At 36.6% G+C, this 21,484-nt stretch overlaps 1 protein-coding gene across 7 annotated transcripts in view; it reads left to right on the top strand.

Moving 5' to 3' along the window:
- MECOM (MDS1 and EVI1 complex locus) overlaps positions 1-21,484 on the top strand; it is a 582,105-nt gene that overhangs the window by 270,095 nt on the left and 290,526 nt on the right. For all 7 annotated transcript variants that reach the window (XM_054552967.2, XM_054552962.2, XM_054552960.2 and 4 more), the window contains exon 2: positions 10,930-11,267. In XM_054552967.2, coding sequence (XP_054408942.1) covers positions 10,930-11,267 — 338 coding nt within the window. The remainder of the gene's footprint in view (positions 1-10,929; positions 11,268-21,484) is intronic.

The raw sequence follows: 21,484 nt of genomic DNA, 5'->3' as shown, positions 1-21,484 counted from the left end.
TCACCTCAACACTTCAATCATCGAATTCCTCTTTTAATGCTAGAAAAGGATTTAAATCTGTGCACTTTTCTAGTCTATCCACAAAATTTCAATTGGAATGTACAATTGAAGCATTCACACAAAACTAGTGAAGTCTGGGACATCCGTTTAATCCTTCACTTTTCATAGTATGGAGCCTACCAAAGATTTTGAAAGTCAAATGTATATTTATTCCACGGAGGAAACTTTATCAACCAGTGCAAAAGTTTACTGGCACTAGCTGGTGATATAATGGGTAGCTTAAATCCTGCTAACTGCAAATAATTTTTCAACAGTGTTTATGATTGTGGTAGAGTTTAGTGAGGCAGAAGTACAGATAACATAAATATTTCGACAAAAGCCGATTGTACTGCAGCCATAAATAAATTAGACCCAGTTTGTAAATAAATTTAGTTTTTGCCAGCAAACATTTATAATCCTCTCTTGCTGCAAACGATAGTAATTTATATAAAAGAGGTCCTGAATGCATTTTTTTTGAAAGTCAGTTCCCATTAGAAGGCAGTGCCTGGTGCCCATCAAGTGTCTTAGACTGTGTGACTCAATTAGACATGAAGGATACTGTACAGACCACCTAATGCTACTAGTTATTGTACATGTTGATAATGACAATTTCCAGAGACCATACATAGTTTGGTAGTCTATGAAGTTGTCATATTATATCATTCCCTTAAATACCTAGCTTGTATTACCACTTAGCAATGTTGAAATTACCCCCTCTCAAATTATAAGTGCTATTTGGTGTATGTGCACACATACACATAGCACATCTGTTCATATTTTTCTGCAAACATTTTTAATCAAAATATATAATGTTTTCTCATACTTAAAAAAAGCAAAAAACCTTCCTTTATGTTTTTCAATGACATTCTCTTCATCTCTGTGGTTTTGAATGATTTTACATTTAATATGATGTGGTATTGGGAAACTCAATATGGGGGCCTTTAGAGCTTAGAATGGGGGCAGAAAATTGCACTCCTTAGCAACATCTAAACTTGTTTAACACTGAAGATACTGTGCTTGCAATGGGGTAGAGTTCAAGCTAAAATTAGCTAAATCAAGGAATTTTTTCCACAGAATCACTTTAAGATGAGAAATTGTTGTCTTTTAGTTACCAAAGCTTGTGAGAACAAGGACCATTGCTCATTTTCAAATAAAACATTTGAGACTCTAACAAAATTTCAATCTTTTGGGCACTCTCTGCTTCTTATCAAACCAAGAGTGTGGTTAAGTTAGCGTTCTATTGCTCATTCATATTCCTTTTTACCAGCAAGCCATTGCTACAACTCCCTCTTCTGCCAGACATGCATAATTATTTTCTTTTCTTTATGTAAGACTCCTGGCTGTAAGAAAGCTCTTCTGTTTTGTGGTAATAGGGAAGGGTCTGCATCAAGTCAGCTGCGAAAATGAATTTGAACTTACATTTACACTGTTTATCCAGTTCTCCTGCATGCCTATCTTTGTTTGCCGTGTGGTAGAAGGTAGATCTCAATCTCATTTACTTTTTGATCTTCATCTTTTGGGGGTTGTTTTGAATATTTTCATCCAGAATATATTAGAATTATAGCCTCCTTGCTACAGAATGCACACCATCCTCCTTCCTTTAGCGTGTAGCTCGTGAGTTTTGGTCTCTCCTTTGGAGGCAAGAAGGATCTCTGCCAAAAGCCACCAAGCCACACTTAGGTAATTATAATAAACAAGTTGGGGCTCTCATTTCACATGCAGAGCTGAATGAAGCAGAGCTGTGGTCACAGGGATCCCAGTTGCTCCTCCATTAGCAATGGCACATTAATGCTCCCTCATGTCTCTGCCCACCTTTAAACACTTTTTTTTAAAGGAAGTAAATCCGGTCACTCTTTAGCATGTGAAGGGGTGCAGCTTTCTTCTGAAACCACCATCAACAACATAAACAAATTAGAGGTAGTAAACCACACGTTCTGCCCACACATAAACCACAGTCCTCACCAGAGGGCAGTCTACTTAATGTGAGAATAACAGCCCAGTTTTATAAGCCTCTACTGGGAATAAATTCCAGTTTCACTGGTTAGAGCAAGGTTAGGCAGCCAGAGCACAGTCTCTCCTAGGTTACATGTTGGGAGAGACCAAACCAATTCTCACAGTCTCTTTCCAGGAAATACATTTTATAAGCTTTTGGTACACCAAATTTTGACCACCTTCTGGTTTTTACTATGTAGAACTGGGATTGCTTGAGTGGAATGGACCTGGGGATGAACTTGTCCAACATGCTTATTTTATGGATAGGGAAACAGAGACCCCAAGCAGCTACGACTCTCAGGCTCTGCCTCTTAAGGTTACTCCAGGGTTCAGCAACATATTGACGCAAGCACAACTCCATGCCAGGACTTGTGACCCTCCTGCTTTCTCCAAATGCAAATGGCATAGTTTACAATCCTCCATCTTGACCCATATGGGAGTTGTAAAATATTCTCTATACCTTCCTGATGCTGATATACTTCCTTTCTTGACAATGGTTAGTCCTCAACTAATGTGTCCAGCCCTAAACTAATGTGTTCCGTCATCAGTAAATTCCTGACTGTGATAGTCTTTTCTTAAATACCTGTTTAAACAGTAATTTAGATAAGAATGTCCCATTTGTGTGCAACAGGAAATGCCTGCCTTCTTTTAGATACGCTGGCAAATAATTACTGTAGATATGGCTGGAATACTGAAAGGCTGTACTCTGGTCATTTCAGATTGCCTGAGGAGTAACCACCCAGTCTGCTGCAGCATGAATTCAGGACGGTTCTACTTTCCTCTAAATGAATCTGAAGGAAAATCACTTTGGGGACATAGAAAGCTTATGAAAAAAAAGCCCATCAGGTCCATCAGAGGTTGCCAAAAGTCTCTCAAAAATTTGTACTGGCAAAAGAAAGTCGAGGCACATAATTAAAATGTAAAAGAAAAACTATCTATCTGATATGTGATAAGTCTGTTCTTACCTGGTCATTCCAGTGGATATTGGTGACGGTGGCTCCTTAACAACAGAATAGGCCAAACATTAACCAGCTCATGTTTTCCTTTGGAATAGTACTCACAGAACTTTAATGTCTTTGCGTTAGCTGTTTTAGATTCAGTAACTAGATACCAAATGGCTTTACTCGTACCTCAAGTATGAATTTTCTAGCAATTTCTTTCCATTATCTTTTGACAAAAGCTTAGTTCCAACTCTGAAGAGAAAGTTTTGGAAGAGGCGAAGCCCATTTTTTAATAGCTTAGGAGTACTAGTTTAATTCCCAACTCGTACTTATTTAGTGAAATGTCTGTGAAATTCCTAGAGGAGTGGAAAATCTCTTAACTAGATTTGAAAGCCACAGGACATGCAACAGTATTCCGCAATACCAGGAGAAAAATAAAAGTTTGCTCATTGATTTAGTCCCTTATTTTCCATCCATATCACATTCTTTGCCATCTCCCTTGCTATCTGCCCCCAATACTTCCATTCTGAGTCTTTTTGACAACTCGCAAATGAAATATTTTTAGGAAACACTGGGGGAAAAGTTCCATGAGGAAGACATGGAATAGCATGGTACAATGAAGTAGCAAATACTAAAAGTGCAAGGAAGCTTAGAGGGTCATTAAAAAAATTCCAGTGCCAAGTCATGTTGATAGATTATTTCCAAACATAATGGTGTCTCGAGACACGGGTTCTACAGATTCAGTCCAGTGTCCAAACACTCCATTTAAGTCTCTTTTCTTTTCACTCTCTTCTGGAGCAGGACATGCTAAAGACTATGTCCATCAGCAGTTCCCACTCTATTCAATGTCTCTGTTTTCTAAGCCTGTAATTCTGCACCCTTGCTACAGTCCTTCACAGCTTGTTTAAGTCAGTTTTCTGGAAATTCATTTTCCCTACTTTTACTAGTTTCCTTTCTTCGTTTCGTTGGGATCTTAAATTTCATTATCTTAGGGCCATTCTCATAGAAGATTTTGCTGGCCAGTTCATAGCCTCCTTCTTTGTTCCGTTTGTGCATCTGGCATTAGTTGAGCTCCACCCTTTTCCCCAAGCCCAGCACGTGTTTATTCACTGTGTTGCTGGTGCAGAAGAGCTGGCTCCCGAAGTCCTCTGCTTTCTCACAAACATGCCTCTGTAACTGCTCTGGAATTGTCCTAACAAGGGAAGAAGAGCATGTCCGGTTTTAATTTTGTAAGGAAATTGATGTCTTCCCCCTCCCTTCCCTGCCGCACTGTTAGCAGGCATCAGCTCGTGGACTTGTGCTCATGTGCTCACGTCCTACCAGGAGGTCCCTAGTGGGGCTTTGAGGTTTGGCCCAGCCTGCTCTCCTCCTAGAGCAGGGCACACATCCTCCGCTCTCAGCCACGTGTAATCCTTCCTGTCTGCTTGCAAGTTGGGCACAAAGTACTGGTGCTTGGGCCCACCCTCTTCTTTAGTAGCAATTAACCTTTACTACAGAGCTTCCTTTGAAGTTTGCTCATGTTTTTATTACAAAACTGCAATGAGGAACATAATGGGGGGAAATGTCTAAATTTCTGAGTTACCTAATCTGTTCAATTCCCTAGTTGAGCTCCTCTTGGCAGTTGTTTCATGTAGTTATGATCTCAACCAGTCTGCCTGAGATCTCAAATCATGTTTCTGTCTCAGCCTATTTTTAAGATTAGGGAACTATTACACACACACACCCCTACACACAGATTGCAAATACACATGGATGTGTGTATTATATGCATGTATGTGTACAGTTGAGTATAAATAATTAACTTCTTACTTAATAACTACAGAAATCAGTCTTACTTTATAGTCAAAGTATGTATATATGCTCTTAATAAATATTAAACTTTTTAGTTGCTGAATATTTTCTATCAATGAACTAATGTGAAGAGTAGAGAGAAAAATTATTCATGTTACTATCACTAATGATAATGCTGAGTGATAAGTATTATGATGGGCATTAATGGTGAAACTCAGGATTTTGAATGGCATCTGACCAGATTTGCAGTTAAACTAGGCAAAAAGGCCAAAAGAAACAAATGGTGAGTTATATAAAACCCACAAAAAGAGAAGGCATTTAGGCCAGCCTTGCAAATAAGAACCAAAGAATTATGAGTAAAATGGCATTTTTTTCTAGCCTGCCGTTCACAGGCGCTCAAATAAATGAAATCATTTTTTTTTCTGCTTTTCACTCAGCAGTAAATCACTCATTGGTAATCCAAGGTTGGTAGAAAAGCAACTATGAAACTCAAAGAAAATTCAAGGGAATCTTTTTTTCCCTTCTGTAGGTAAGGACTTTGTAAGAAAAATGTAAAAATCACAAAAGAAATATAGACTTAGTTCCATAAAAGTTAAAAAAAAATCGAAATACCAAATGGCAAATTGTCTACTAGGAAAATTTAAAATACAATATCCAAGGGCTAATTTATTTATCATTAATAAGACAGACATGAAAGCCTAATTAAAAGTGGGCAAAAACAATGAAAAATTTGCAAATAAAGAAGTTTGAATGACAAATAAGAATATTTAGTTTCTGTAATCAACTGAGATGTGAATTAAGCAGTAATAGATATATAATTTTCTTCATTAAAAACAAGACATAATAATAAATGCCAGTATAATTGGTAGAACTGTAAATTGCTATACACTTTCTGAAAAGCAATCTGTCAATATCCACTAAGTTTTCTTATAGGAATCTAACCTAAGGAAATTGAAATGGATGACAATAAAAATTTATGTTAAGGAAGGCTCATTTTCATGATATTTATGATAACAGAAAATTAGAAGCAACATAAATAAAATCCATGGAAGTAGTTCAGCTGTTGTGGATTCATATAACAGAACATTATACAGCAATTAAATGTAGTTTTAGAAAATAGTAAAACATACATAAGGAAGTGTTTATAATAAACTATAATCCAGTGAAAAAGTCAAAAATCAAAGTATTCACACATTATGGCTACAATTTTGATAAAACAAACAAACTAAACAAACTTTAAAACATATCTTTAAGGATCAAAAAACAAGTTGCCTAAGAGTTAAAGGGAGGACTGGGTTTGGACACCCAGCTAGTCTCAGCTGACTTTGGATATATTGAATATCAGGTCCTACATCTGCAAAATGGAAGATTATTCTTATCATCATTTTCTCAATGGATTGTTTTGAGCATTAAAATGAGAAAATGTGGATACATCTATGGAAGTTACTATTATTGGTATTATTTCTGCAATTTCTTCTCTTTGAAGGTTCTGATATGTTTTCAAAATTGAATACTTCTCAAGTGGAAACCTATGGTAGTTATTCAAAGACACATATAAATAAATATAGTGTAATCAAAATGTGGCCTTTCCCTTGGTCTCTGAGGAAATTAGAACACTTAAAATTTGAATTGAAGAGGTCGACTTCCAAGAGCAATTTCCCAAATCATTTGTCTCAAATCCAACAATATGCTTGTCTTTCTTTCCTCATTTAGTTAATGACATGCCTAAAGGATGCATGAAGCAAATTACAGTAGCAGACAGCTCAGCTCCAAGAAGTTACAAGCGTTATTTATCTTTATGGGACCACTGATACATATGGCACTTCTTACCTGATACTTACCTATTATTGTAAATGTGTCCAATCTGTCAGTGTGATATCTGAGAAATGCTTTAATTAACTATAGTTATAGCTGAGGGAAAGGATCTACCAATTTTCCCCAATAACAGAGATTTAATGGGGATATGATAATTGAAGTAATTTATCATTTAGATGAAATGTTTTAGCAGCTTTTTGGATAGTTCTTGAGTAATGTATATGGAGGCATTAGTTTATTTTGGTTTATGCAAATATTCAATGTGGTGCAATAAACTGCATTTGCTATTGAAAATTTCATAATGCTAGGTTACATTGAAATATTGTTGCGTGTTTTGATACGTAAAACTCAGCAGTTTAATATTTTCACTTTTGTCAACACAGGCTTTTTTATATTTAATTTGGATGATACTAGATTAAAAGTGGCTTCAAAACAAATTGCCTGCACTTGCATATATATTTAGTGCTTGCATACGGATGAATAGGTCCGTGAGTTCTTCTTGTGGATTTGCTTGACCTACGTAAGTTGTTCTTTAGGTTTAATTGTACATTTTTGTCATTGTAAGCAGAATTGTATTCAGGCTTTAAATTCAAATTCTTCTGTGCAGCTGGCTGGGCACACACGTGTATTTTGTCTCCACAGGAACTGAAATCTAAGTGCACTCGCTTAGATAATGCATTGGGAGAGTTTGTGGGTAATTCAGAGGTCACGGGATAAGCTACGCCAGTGGGAGGGCACAGATGGGCTTGTCTCTATGCTTTTTTATTTTTTTGAGACAGGGTCTCACTCTGTTGCCCAGGCTGGAGTGCAATAGCGTGATCTCGGCTCACTGCAACCTCTGTCTCCCAGGCTCAGGCAATTCTTGTGCCTCAGCCTCCAGAGTGGCTGGCACTACAGGTGTGCACCACTATGCCCGGCTAATTTTTTTGTATTTTTAGTAGAGATGGGGTTTCGTCATGTTGCCCAGGCTGGTCTCAAACTCTTGAGCTCAGGCAATCCGCCTGCCTCAGCCTCCCAAAGTGCTAGGGTTACAGGCTTGAGCCACCACACCCGGCCTCTATCCTTTTTTAAAGATCACTTTCATGAAACTGAAAGTATGACTGATTTGACTCTTTGAGGAAGTAGGGGAAATTTTACTGATCTTTAATAGATAATTACAGGAGGAATATTGTTCTATTTATTTTGGTGCCTTTTGGTTTCCTCCCGCTTACATGGACACATTTATAGAGTACACAATGTTTTACAATTTATATTTCTCAAGAAAAACAAAATTCTAACAATGGGGGAGAAATCTCTTTAAGAATGTGTAAAATAACTTTGCATTTGCAGTAGTTGCATGTTACAGTTCTAAAGAGATGTTTTTATAGGTTTTTACCTGTACTAAGACCATTAGTGAGCTTTTAAATGTTAGGTTGAAATGCAAAATCTCCCTGAAGGATAAAATTAGATGGACTTTGTTGAGTATGTTTGGACCTTAAAGTATATTTCTCTGATAATATTTCTTTGGAGAATTATTAAAATTGTTTCCTTTGATGTTGGGTTTGGAGAAAAGTTGACAATTCATCATGTTCTATTTCTATAGGTTTAAAGGTGCTTTGTAGGATCAAAAGTTTCCTATATTTGGTAAAAAAAATTGATTTGGATTCATAGTTTAATAAAATTATATGTTAGATTAATTATATATTTAACAAGTGTTCATTAAACACCTATATGCAGATCACTTGGACAATTCCGAAAAAGTGAGAGTCCTTGTGTCTCCCATCAGGGACCTATTTCCTACTTGGGAATGAAACAATCACACACATTAAACCATAGGCAGCAATGCATGGTATTTGATTGCCAAACTGAGGGATAAAATTGTGTAATAATTCAAGGAAGAGAATACTAGTGTTAAATGGGATGGTGATAGGACCAGCTGGAATATGACTCAGGAGGAAGACTACAAGTTTGTTGGGCAGAGGAGCAGAGAGAGGAGTGCCAGGCAGGAAGAACTGAAGAAGAAATGCTCACTGAGCTCAGAAGAGAGTAATAAGTTTACTCTAGCTTGGGGGTTCCCTTTGAGGAGCATTGAGAATCAGATGGAAAGGAAGAATGGTTTCAAAACGACAGAGATTTTAGTCCAAACCTAAGAGGTTTATACTTTACCTGCAGACACTGGAGATTATTGAAGGCTGTCAAACAGGAAAATAGGTCTGCCAGGAAGGTAAACTCAGCAGTGTTAAACAGGCTCAGTGTTGATGGATAGTGGAAAGAAGCTGGAGGTTGAGACCCATTTAAAGGACTATGAAAATATTTAGGTGTGAAAATGTGGATTTGAAAGAATTGGATGAAGGTTAGAATATTGCAAGAAGAACAAATAGCATTTAGTGACTGAACAGTTTGGAAGACAAAGGAGAGAAAATGGCTATGTTATTTTAAAGCCTCAGACATGGATAATTAAGGGAAAGATGGTATTCATAGTAGAAAGAGGAAAGTGAACAAGAGAATCAATTTGAGGGCAGATGATAAGGTACAATATTTTGGACATGCTGAACTTGAATGATAATGAGCTTGTATGATGAGAAGCTATGTCCCGTAGGTATAAAGTTGGGTTCTGGAATTCAGTTATATGCTTGGTTTAAATGGCATTATTTCAGTGTTTCAACCAAGAACCAAGCACCTCATTAAACAATGCTTTTGCATGTACTATCACTTTACACTTCACAAAACTTTAAGAGACAGGAATCATTACTTGATGGGCAATTGCTAATGAGTGTTATAGTTTGTTACAATAATGAATCTGAATAATGAAGGTCTTCTATCTTCTAGCCCAATAAACTCTCTTAGAAGACTTTAATTGATAGAACTGCAGGGTTGGCAGGGTCTTAAAGTCACCTAGTTTAATCACCAACTTGATGCACGAGTTAAGGATGATGCATCATCCTTAACTCGTGGTTATCCAGGCTATAGTAGAACACTGATCATGGAGCTGGAGGCAACCCATTTTACCTTCCTTTTCTTTTTTTTTTCTTTTTTTTTTTTTTTGAGATGGGCTTTCACTCTCTTGCCAGGCTGGTGTGCAGTGACACAATCATAGCTCATTGTATCGTTCTCGAGCTCAAGCATTCCTCCCGCCTCAGCCTCTCAAGTAGCTGGGACCACAGGTGCATACCACCACACTCAGCAAATTTTTCAAATTATTAATCTTTGACTAGCTCGATTGAAATCTGTTTCTTTGTAATTTTCATCTGTTTTTCTTAGTTCTTTCCTTGAAGTTCTATGAATCAAACAAATCAGGTATGACTTTCAATTTGTGATCCTAGCAGACAAGAAACATGTATTCATTTGCTCTAAGACAACTGAAATCCCCTTTGACTGGTTTCATAAAATCCCCATACAAGTTTCAGAGAGGTCTTAAGGTCTCCCATGGTCCACTCGTTTACTTCAAGTGTGGCGCCGTGCTGCCTTGGGGGTCCTCAGGGCCTCAGTGCTCAGTGTCCTAACTCCTAGCTACCCAGCCCTGCTGTCTGTTCAAAGGTCTTGCCACCTCCCCAGGTGCTGCTCCGTAAAGATGAGCAGTGCCCCATACAAAGTGTTTCTGATCTCCCTCATTTCTCAGTCTGGAGGAAATTCTCTGTCTTTTTGGTGCATCTCAAGGGACCCTTCCTCTCCCTTTCCCCGCTGGAAAATTTACCTAATTTCTTTAATGATTTTAGCTTTTACGAATATCCAGAGGCATCACTGGCTTCAGGTAACTTTAACTTTCTTCTCTGCATAAGTTACTGAGGCAAGGAAATACCAAGGGCTTGGTGACATGTTCAAAATTGGAAACGAAATACAGAGAAAGAAAAAACACAAATTAATATTCCAATAAATAATCCTGCCACACACATTTAAGCCTTGTGGCACATGGCAGCCTTTGGAATCTTTGATGACTCTCCTATATTTATTTCAAGATAACATTGCATGACAAAACTTTCTAATATATTTTAGAATCCTGTCAGCTCCCAATTTGGAATTATTTGGGGGTTGTAGTTACACACATGTTTACTTCTTGTCTGTAGTTTAGTCAGATCAATAATGAAGTTGCTGATTGTTTCCCAGATGGATAATGAATTGAACTAGCCCATGCAAGTATCGACAATTGAGGATTAGCTCATTTGATTTATGAATTCACCACAGATAAGCCACAGAGGCCATAATCTCTAGCCTCTCCCTGGCCTGTGAATAATAAAGATTTTAATGAAGGCACATCGTAACAATGGTGTTTCCTATTTAGTCTTCAAAGAACAACATAATAAAGTGGCTACCCCTGTGGAATTTTGTCTTTCCAATATCGGAAGGAATTCATGAAGTTCTTATTTATTCACAGATAATGAGTGTGTATATGGCACCTACCCTGAAATACCTTTGGAAGAAATGCCAGATGCAGATGGAGTAGCCAGCACTCCCTCCCTCAATATTCAAGAGCCATGTTCTCCTGCCACATCCAGTGAAGCATTCACTCCAAAGGAGGGTTCTCCTTACAAAGCCCCCATCTACATCCCTGATGATATCCCCATTCCTGCTGAGTTTGAACTTCGAGAGTCAAATATGCCTGGAGCAGGACTAGGAATATGGACCAAAAGGAAGATCGAAGTAGGTGAAAAGTTTGGGCCTTATGTGGGAGAGCAGAGGTCAAACCTGAAAGACCCCAGTTATGGATGGGAGGTAAGAATGTATTTTGAGTTAACACATTTATATATTGCAGCTGTGTAAAGAAGAGATTGTTTAAACAGCCACAAAATAAGCAAATTATATTTGTTACAATATGTTTTCAACAGGTTTTTAAGAATAAACTTCCTTTACAATCTCACTTCTTAATACAAACAATGTATTGATAAAAGTATAGCATGATAGGAGGGAACTCAACCTAATATATGGTCAAAAAATAGTATTGACTTGAAAAAATACTAAAGGAAGAAGATATTATTTTATAGTTAATGTTTGGAAACATTGGCTATGACCATATGTAGCATGTGGCATTAGCAAACAAGCATAATCATATAACATGTTTATTGCATTTTATCTTTTTTGGGGTGGGGAGTTGGAGGATTGGAGGAAAACATTTGTTTTCTCTATTTTGTGGCTATGAGTTAATTTGGTTTTATTTTCATTTTGTGCTATGTTTTTCTAATATATTTTGCCTCTCTTTTGATAACCCTGCTTTAATTATACATGCTTCCAGAATGTCAGCACTGTACTCATCACTGAATTATGTTATGGTTCTTTATATTCAAATGATTTAATGAGTAATTTGTGCATCAAAACAGATGCACAAAATGGTTGCGAAAATTAGTCACTCGTTTCAGTCATATTTTTCATAAAATCCATTTGGCAACATCTAAGAATTAGAAGTTATAGTCTGATTAAAGAATCTAAATTAAATTTATTTCAATAAAGACAGGTAACTGTGTTATTCTTCTGAGTGTAAATTTTATACAGATTCAGTGGATATATATACTTTCCATTTATTTCAGTAACTTGAAAACTTTTGTGCTTGAATCATTACATCATAATTTCTGGAAAATCTTGTTTCTATCTGAAAAACTTGTAGATAGTTTCTGCAGGGGTAAGATATTTTTTAGAGATGTGATTGACCTTTGGTTTCATAGCATTTCGGTAGACAGAAATCAGATAAACTAGATTTATTTTGGTGTGTTTCCTTAATATTTATGATCATTAATAGAATATCTGGTTAGCTTTTAAATAGAAATGAATATTCAGTGCCTTCAGGACTTAATTTCAACTTTTTGTCCTCTTGTTTTATGTGCATCCTCTTGTGAAATCTGTTCAAAATGCCATAATAAAAGCAATTCTTTTTCAAATTCTGAAATGCCAGGATCCAGCTTTGACATTTTTCAAGTGAGAAATCCTTCCTTAGTTTCGTTCTTAACCATAACCCCAGTAAAGCTGAGGTTTAGCTGCATTGCCTTTAGACACATGTACTGATAAGAGAGTTTTTAAAAATCACTGTAGCATTAACTGATATGTGAGTTGAATACGTTTTAAACCAAATGCGTACAAACTTTACGTCATTATTGTTCACCTTAAAATAATGGCTATAAACATTCTAATAATAAGTAACTCATTAAACTTTTATTACAAAATCTCCAGAGTTAAGCAACAAGTGCAATACTCATCAAGATTATCCAGAAGGCTTGGAATAAACCACAGCTTAATAATGAAATCACTTTTCAATTACAGGCTTGGTAAATGCAGGACTGTGCCTTTTTAAACATAATACCTATGGATTGGTGGATGAACCTGGGGAAAATTCTGCATTAGGAGGAAATTCAAAAATAATTATTTTTTTCTCCTTGGAGTGAAATGTCTTCAACATATACACTGGCAAATATTTACCTTGAGAAATGTAAAATGATTCTTTTCATTATGTCAAAACTGAGCTGTTTTTATTGCTTGGAATTCAAGACACCTTTATAAAATAGTTCCTGACTTTTTGGCCGAAAATCACATATTCCCTTTCTCCTCTTTCTCCTTCAAGAATTCAGTTGATGGCCAATTCAGTAGTTTTTCCCATCATTTTAACGATTACCCTTCCTTTTGAGAATGTGGCTTGTCTGCTCTTTAGGTATTATGAAAAAAACCAAAGAAATGACTTTTTGTAATTTTGGCAAACTTGTTTTCCACAGAGGAGCAGTTGAGTTCTTGATTCTTCTTAGGTTTTTTTTTCTTTTAGTCTTACCTAGTTAATACAAAACCCAATCATGATTAGCAAGGGCACTTTCTCAAAGGCATCTCACCCAACCCCTGCCGGATGACTTTTATTTGTCCCCATGTCATCTTTTTCTCAACTGTAGCTGGTTTTCCTCCTATTTAGTTAGAGATAATTGTGATTAACTAGTGTGACCTCTCTTTTTGATATGCCTTCATTTTTGAAAAAAATGATGAAGGAGAAAAAAAAACCTCTTAGGCCTCCTCCCAAATAAATACAAATAGAGAAAATCCGTGTTCAGCAAACAATTATTGAGGGACTACTATGCATCAGATTCTGCATTAAATGTTCCCCTAATGGAAACTCAGCCTATCATAACTGAACAAATCATTGCTGTCTCTAGTAGGACCCTTGCTCTTTTCTTCCTGCAAAGCTCCCCTTCTTATACATTTCCTGTTTTAATAAATTCCATTGCCATCTATCTAGTTGTTCAGTCCAAAAAAATGTGTCATTTTGACACATTTCTCTCCCACATCAACCATGTCTGATTGATGGTTTCCATATTGTATTAAGTCCCCAAACTTCTTTCTTTCTTTTCTTTTTCTTTCTTTCTTTCTTTCCTTCTTTCTTTCTTTCTCTTTCTTTCTTTCTTTCTTTTTTTCTTTCTTTCTTTTCTTTCTTTCTTTCTTTCTTTCTTTTTCTTTCTTTCTCTCTCTCTTTCTTTCTCTTTCCGTCCTTCTTTCTCTCTCTCTTTCTCTTTCTTTCTTTCTCTCTCTCTCTCTCTTTCTCTCTCTCTCTCTCTCTTACTTCCTTCCTTCCTTCTTCCTTTCCTTTTTCTTTCTTTTTTGGTCTTATACTTTAAGTTCTAGGATACATGTGCAGAACATGCAGGTTTTTTACATAGGTATACACGTGCCATGGTGGTTTGCTGCACCCATCAACCCGTCATCTACATTAGGTATTTCTCATAATGTTATCCCTCCCCTAGCCCCCCACCCACTGACAGGCTCTGGTGTGTGATGTTCCCCTCTCCCTGTCCATGTATTCTCATTGTTCAACTCCCACTTATGAGTGAGAACATGCGGTGTTTGTTTTTCTGTTTCTGTGTTGGCTTGCTGAGAATGCTGGTTTTCAGCTTCATCCATGTCCCTGCAAAGGACATGAACTCATTCTTTTTTATTGCTGCATAGTGTTCCATGGTGTATATGTACCACATTTTCTTTATCCAGTCTATCATTGATGGGCATTTGGGTTGGTTCCAAGTGTTTGCTATTGGGAATAGTGCTGCAATAAACATACATGTGCATGTGTCTTTATAGCAGAGTGATTTATAATCCTTTGGGTATATACCCAGTAATGGGATTGCTGGGTAAAATAGTATTTCTGGTTCTAGATACTTGAGGAATCGTCACATCGTCTTCCACAATGGTCGAACTAATTTACACTCCCACCAACAGTGTAAAAGCATTCCTATTTCTCCACATCCTCTCCAGCATCTGTTGTTTCCTGACTTTTTAATGATCGCCATTCTAACTGGTGTGAGATGGTATCTCATTGTGGTTTCGATTTGCATTTCTCTAATGACCAGTGATGATGAGCTTTTTTGCATATGTTTGTTGGCCACATAAATGTCTTCTTTTGAAAAGTGTCTATTCATATCCTTTGCCCACTTTTTGATGGGGTTGTTTGCTTTTTATTTGTAAATTTGTGTAAGTTTCTTCTAGATTCGGGACATTAGCCCTTTGTCAGATGGATAGATTGCAAAAATTTTCTCCCATTCTGTAGGTTGCCTGTTCACTCTAATGATAGTTTCTTTTGCTGTGCAGAAGCTCTTTAGTTTAATTAGATCCCATTTGTCAATTCTGGCTTTTGTTGCCATTGCTTTTGGTGCTTTAGTCATGAAGTCTTTGCCCATGCCTATGTCCTGAATGGTATTGCCTAGGTTTTCTTCTAGAGTTTTTATGGTTTTAGGTCTTACATTTAAGTCTTAATCTATCTTGAGTTAATTTTTGTATAGGATGTAAGGAAGAGGTCCAGTTTCAGTTTTCTGCATATGGCTTGCCAGTTTTCCCAACACTATTTATTAAATAGGGAATCCTTTCCCCATTTCTTGTTTTTATCAGGTTTGTCACAGATCAGATGGTTGTAGATGTGTGGTGTTATTTCTGAGGCCTCTGTTCTGTTCCATTGGTCTATATTATCTGTTTTGGCACCAGTACCATGCTGTTTTGGTTACTGTAGCCTTGTAGTATAGTTTGAAGTCAGGTAGTGTGATGCCTCCAGCTTTGTTCTTTTTGCTTAGCATTGTCTTGGCTATACGGGCTCTTTTTGGTTCCACCTGAAATTTAAAGTAGTTTTTTCTATTTCTGTGAGGAAAGTCAATGGTAGCTGGATGGGTTAGCATTGAATCTGTAAATTACTTTGAGCAGTATGGCCAATTTCACGATATTGATTCTTCCTATCCATTGGCATGGAAATTTTTTTCATTTGTTTGTGTCCTCTCTTATTTTCCTGAGTAGTGGTTTGTAGTTCTCCTTGAAGAGGTCCTTCACATCCCTTGTAAGTAGTATTTCTAGGTATTTTATTCTCTTTGTAGCAATTGTAAATGGGAGTTCACTCATGATTTGGCTCTCTGTTTGTCTATTATTGGTGTATAGGAATGCTTGTGATTTTTGCGCATTGATGTTGTATCCTGAGACTTTGCTGAAGTTTCTTTTCACCTTAAGAGTTTTTGGGCTTAGACGATGGAATTTTCTAAATATACAATCATGTTATCTGCAAACAGAAACCATTCAACTTCCTCTCTTCTTATTCGAATACTCTTTATTTCTTTCTCTTGCCTGATTGCCCTGGCTAGAACTTCTAATACTATGTTGAATAGGAGTGGTGAGAGAGGGCATCCTTGTCTTGTGCCAGTTTTCAAAGGGAATGCATCCAGCTTTTGCCCATTCAGTATGATATTGGCTGTGGGTGTGTCATAAATAGCTCTTATTATTTTGAGATATGTTCCATCAATACCTAGTTTATTGAGAGTTTTTAGCATGAATGGCTGTTGAATTTTATCGAGGGTCTTTTTTGCATCTATGGAGATAATCCTGTGGTTTTTGTCATTGGTTCTGTTTATGTGATGGATTATGTTTATTGATTTGTGTATGTTGATCCAGCCTTGCATCCCAGGGATGAAGCCGACTTGATCATAGTGGATAAGCTTTTTGATGTGCTGCTGGATTCGGTTTGCCAGTATTTTATTGAGGATTTTCGCATCAACATTCGTCAGGGATATTGGCCTGAAATTTTCTTTTTTTGTTGTGTCTCTGCCAGGTTTTGGTATCAGGATGATGCTGGCCTCATAAAATGAGTTAGGGAGGATTCCCTCTTTTTCTATTGATTAGAATAGTTTCACAAGGAATGGTACCAGCTCCTCTTTGTACCTTTGGTAGAATTCAGCTGTGAATCTGTCTGGTCCTGGGCTTTTTTTGGTTGGTAGACTATTAATTACTGCCTCATTTTCAGAACTTGTTATTGGTGTATTCAGGGATTTGACTTCTTCCTGGTTTAGACTTTGGAGGGTGTATTTGTCCAGGAATTTATTCATTTCTTGTAGATTTTCTAGTTTATTTGCGTGGAGGTGTTTATAGTATCTCTGATGATAGTCTGTATTTCTGTGGGATTAGTGGTGATATGTCCTTTATCATTTTTTATTGTGTCTACTTGATGCTTCTCTCTTTTCTTCTTTATTAGTCTGGCTAGTGGTCTATCTATTTTGTCAATTTTTTTTTTAAAAAAACAGCTCCTGGATTCATTGATTTTTTTTGAAGGATTTTTCATGTTTCTATCTTCTTCAGTTGTGCTCTGATCTTAGATTATTTCTTGTCTTCTGCTAGCTTTTGAATTTGTTTGCTCTTGCTTCTCTAGTTATTTTAATTGTGTTGTTAAGTTGTCGATTTTAAATCTTTCCCACTTTCTCCTGTGGGCATTTAGTGTTACAAATTTCCCTCTAAACACTGCTTTAGCTGTATACACACTGTTCTTTCTACCTGGGAAACTGTTTTCTTCCCCATCCTCAGCAAGTTTCTATTCATTCCTCAAGTTTGCTTCTTCCATGATATCATCTATGACCTTTCTTTCTTCCTCTTCTTTTCTTTAGAGACAGGGTCTCTCTTTGTCTACGTCACCCAGGCTGTAGTAGTTTGGTGGTATGATCAAAGCTCACTGCTGAGCTAAAGCCATTTTCTGGCCTCAGTCTCCCAAGTAGCTAGGACTACAGATGTGTACCACCACCATGCCTCGCTAATTAAAAAAAACATCTTTTGTAGAGATGGAGTCTCACTATGTTGCCCAGGCTGGTCTCAAACTCCTTTCCTCAAGTGATCCTCTTACCTTGGCTCCCCAAAGTGCTGGGATTAAAAGTATGAGCCACCATGCCCAGCCTTACGTTCTTTCTAATTACAATATATTACTACCTAAATTTTGTCCCACCAAGAAAGGTGGATCCACTTACTAAAGATGAGGGTTTTCTTATGTTTTCTTCTAAAGATAGCCATTATGAGACAACGTGGGAATTGCACACGGAGCAGTAGAAAGCAGGCTTCTGGGGTGAACTTCTTGGGCTGAAAACACTAAAACATTGTGTAGTATCCAGATTATTTACATAGCTTCCCTAACAAAGCAAGAGTTCTTGAGAGCTTGCAAAAGTATATTCTCCTAGTGCAATGTTTTGATTGTGTTCCATATATTTTTTTTAATCCCTGTGGCACTATTCTGAAAATAGTGCCATTAAATGAAATAAGCAGACTGTATTAGTCAGCTTGGGCTACCGTAACAAAATACCATAAACTGGGTGGCTTAAACAATAGAAATTTGTATTCACACAATTCCGGAGGCTAGAAGTTCAAGATCAAAATTCCAGCTGCTTTGGTTTCTGGTGAGGGCTCTCCTCCATGCTTACAGACAGCTGTCTTCTCATCGCATCCTCATATAGCCTTTCTTTGGTGTGCATAAGCAGAGAGAGGGTTGGGGCGGGTGGAGAGAGAGAGACAGGGAGAGAGACAGAACAAGCCTTCTCCTATCTCTCCTTATTAATATAAGGACACTAATTCTATTGGATTGGTGACCCTCTCTTGTGACCTTATTTAACCTTAATTATATCCTAATGGCCCTATTTCCAAATATAGCCGTAATGGGGGTTAGGGCTTCAATATATGGATTTTAGGAGGACACACACGTTCAGTCTATAACACAGACATTCAACAAATAATTGCTCAATAAATAAATGAGTGAATGAATGGATAAATGAAAGAATGGATGGATGAATATAGGATTATGTGACTCTGAAAGAGGAGGCAAGGAATGAGAGCTGAAGTAGTCCATGGAAAAATCTAGGATCTGGAATTTAGACATGTGTAATCCAATCTTGCTTCTGTCACTAACTGTGTGATTCTAGGGAAACTACTCTGATTGATTGGCCCCTGCTTTTTATTTGGTCAATGGGTCAATAATAACTGCCTCATGATACCCCATTTTCCATGATGTGATTATTATGCATTGCATGCTTCTATCAAAATATCTCATGAATATATATGCGTACTATGTACCTACAAAAATTAAAAATAAAAACTTCAGAAAAAACTGCCCCACATCATTAGTTGTTATATAATCAGAATTGCGTAGAAAATTTGGTAGACTCTTCAAAGAAAGTTTTTAAAAGAGAAAGATCAAAGATAACATTATAAATAGGGGCCATCTTTCTGAACTTTATTTAAGTAATACAAAAATTAAATATATTTCCCAAGTAAGATACTTTGGAAAATCCTTTGTTTATATGTTAGAGAAATAAGATGCTTTTGAAAATATAATTTATAGACCAAAATATATGGTCTGGTAAAAATAAGCTATAGATACCAGAAACATCATTTGTATGATTTTCTCTCAAACCGGTATTTATCCAACCAAGAGAAACTTTAAAAATAATACTAGAGTTTGGCAGCAATTGCCACCTCACAATGCATGTGACTTCTCTCCAACAAAAAGATCTTTAAAGACTTGGAATGTGCTTGTCTAAAGGACTTGAAAATAATTAGTGATAGAAAGCTTTTTCTCAGGTTATGAACTTTAGAGTTATGGATTGATTAAAATTACTGAGTAGAAAATAATTTTTTAGAGTTCTGTTGGTTCAAGATGAGGTTTTTCTCATGTTTCCTTCTAAAAGTGGCCACAATGTAACAACATCGTAACTGCATGCGGAGCAGTGAGAAACAGGCTTCTTCTGGAGTGAGACTTCCTGGGCTCAAGTCCTCCTCAGGTGTCCTGTGGGCTTGAGTGATTTGGGAAATTTTAATTAATTATCGGCCCCTCAGTTTATTTACATGTCACGTAGGAATAATAATTGTATCTAACCAATTAGAGTTGTTGTAAGGGTAAAATGTGACATTGTGTGTTGGGAGCTTAGCACAGAGCTGGTAGAAGAACCCAATAAATGTTAACAAGACGACAGCAGCAGCAGCTTGGCTAAAATGCAGCTCTAGCATAGGGTTCTTAGATAGGGCAAAGGCCAATTATTATATTTTATTGATTGATTTTTATAAGTTATTGCTCTTTTTCCAATTTCTTGTTTCCTAGAAGTTCAGTTATCTCTGGATGGTCTAATTATTTGACTCTGGGTTTGTTTGAAATGGGAGCACTGACCATTGAAAACGAGGATTCAGGAGAGATCACAAACTTCTTGTTTACGCGAAAGAACAATTTAGGTGGCTTAGTTTTTAATACTCTGAGACAGGCCATTGAAAAGTAAAAAGTTTTGCTTCTTTAAAATATTGCCTTGTAGCACATTTTCTTTGCCGATCTTTATTATCATTGGCCATTACAAAACTCTGCAAGTATAAGTCAGTTGATGATGCACCTGTCATGTGCCAGACCTGGCATTGTGTTCATCTCAGCCAGAATTGCTCCAAATTAGTTTAATCAGTTAAAATAGTGGCTGTGAACTTAGTTTTCTTCTTTCAAACATACATACATTTACACATAGAACATAATGACATGAGTAGAGAGTGTGTTATGCTGTGTTAAATAGGTGGAAAGGAATAGTGGAAACAGATTACACTGGAGTCAGAAATTCATTAACTAATTTTGAAGCAATGCTTGGGCAATACATTATGTTCCAACAATGTAATCCTAAAATGTGATATTACAATGAAGATGTGCTTCCTTGTGTCATTTTAAAAATAAATAGTTCTCACACTTTTAAGTTTGATTTTAGATTCTGCAGTGACACCTTACATATTGAAACAGGCAATCTATGTTAACTAAGACATGAATATTCATTAAAATGGCAACAACAGCAACATTGCACTTTTAAGATACCTAACAACTGTGGTCAGCATCAGGAGGCTGACAAATAATGTGTGCTTGATAATGAAGAAGAATGAAATAATTTGAGATTTTAGAGATATGCAACAGATTTCTTGTGTTTGTTTTATTTTTTATTTTTTGGCTTTATGGAGGTATAATTGGCAAATAGTAATTGTATACGTTCAAGGTGTACAACATGATGTTTTGATATACATATACATTGTAAAATGATTACCACAATCAAGCTAATTAAGATACCCATCACCTCATGTAGTTACCTGTGTGTGTGTGTGTGTGTGTGTGTGTGGTGAAAATACTTAAGATCTACTCCCTTAGCAAATTTCATGTATACAATACATTATTATTAACTATAGACGCAATGCTGTATATTAGGTCTCCAGAATTTATTCAACTTACAAGTGCCAGTTTGTACTCTTTAACCAACATCTCCCCATTTCCCCTACCTCCTAGTTCTTGGGAACAACCATTCTACTCTCTGTTCCTATCATTTTTTACTTTAGATTCCACATATAAGTGCAATCATGCAGTATTTGTCTTTTTGTGTTTGGCTTATTTCACTTAGCATAATATCCTCCAGGTTTGTCCACATTATCCCAAATGGCAGGGTTTTCTTTTAAAAAGCTAAATAGTATTCCATTGTGTATGTACCACATTTTAAAATATTCATCCTTCGCACTCAGGTTGTTTCTATATTTTGGCTACTGTTGATAATGTTGTAATCAATGACTATGTGAGTGTAGACGTCTCATTGAGATGATGATTTTATTTACTTTGGAAATATACACAGAAGTGTGATTGCTGGATCATAAAGGAGTTGTATTTTTAATTTTTGAGGACTCTTTAT

Source organism: Pongo abelii, chromosome 2 (assembly GCF_028885655.2).
Source record: "Pongo abelii isolate AG06213 chromosome 2, NHGRI_mPonAbe1-v2.0_pri, whole genome shotgun sequence".
Classification (NCBI taxonomy): Eukaryota; Metazoa; Chordata; class Mammalia; order Primates; family Hominidae; genus Pongo; species Pongo abelii.
The sequence above is the reverse complement of the archived record's forward strand: the minus strand, read 5'-3'. Positions and strand labels throughout refer to the sequence as shown.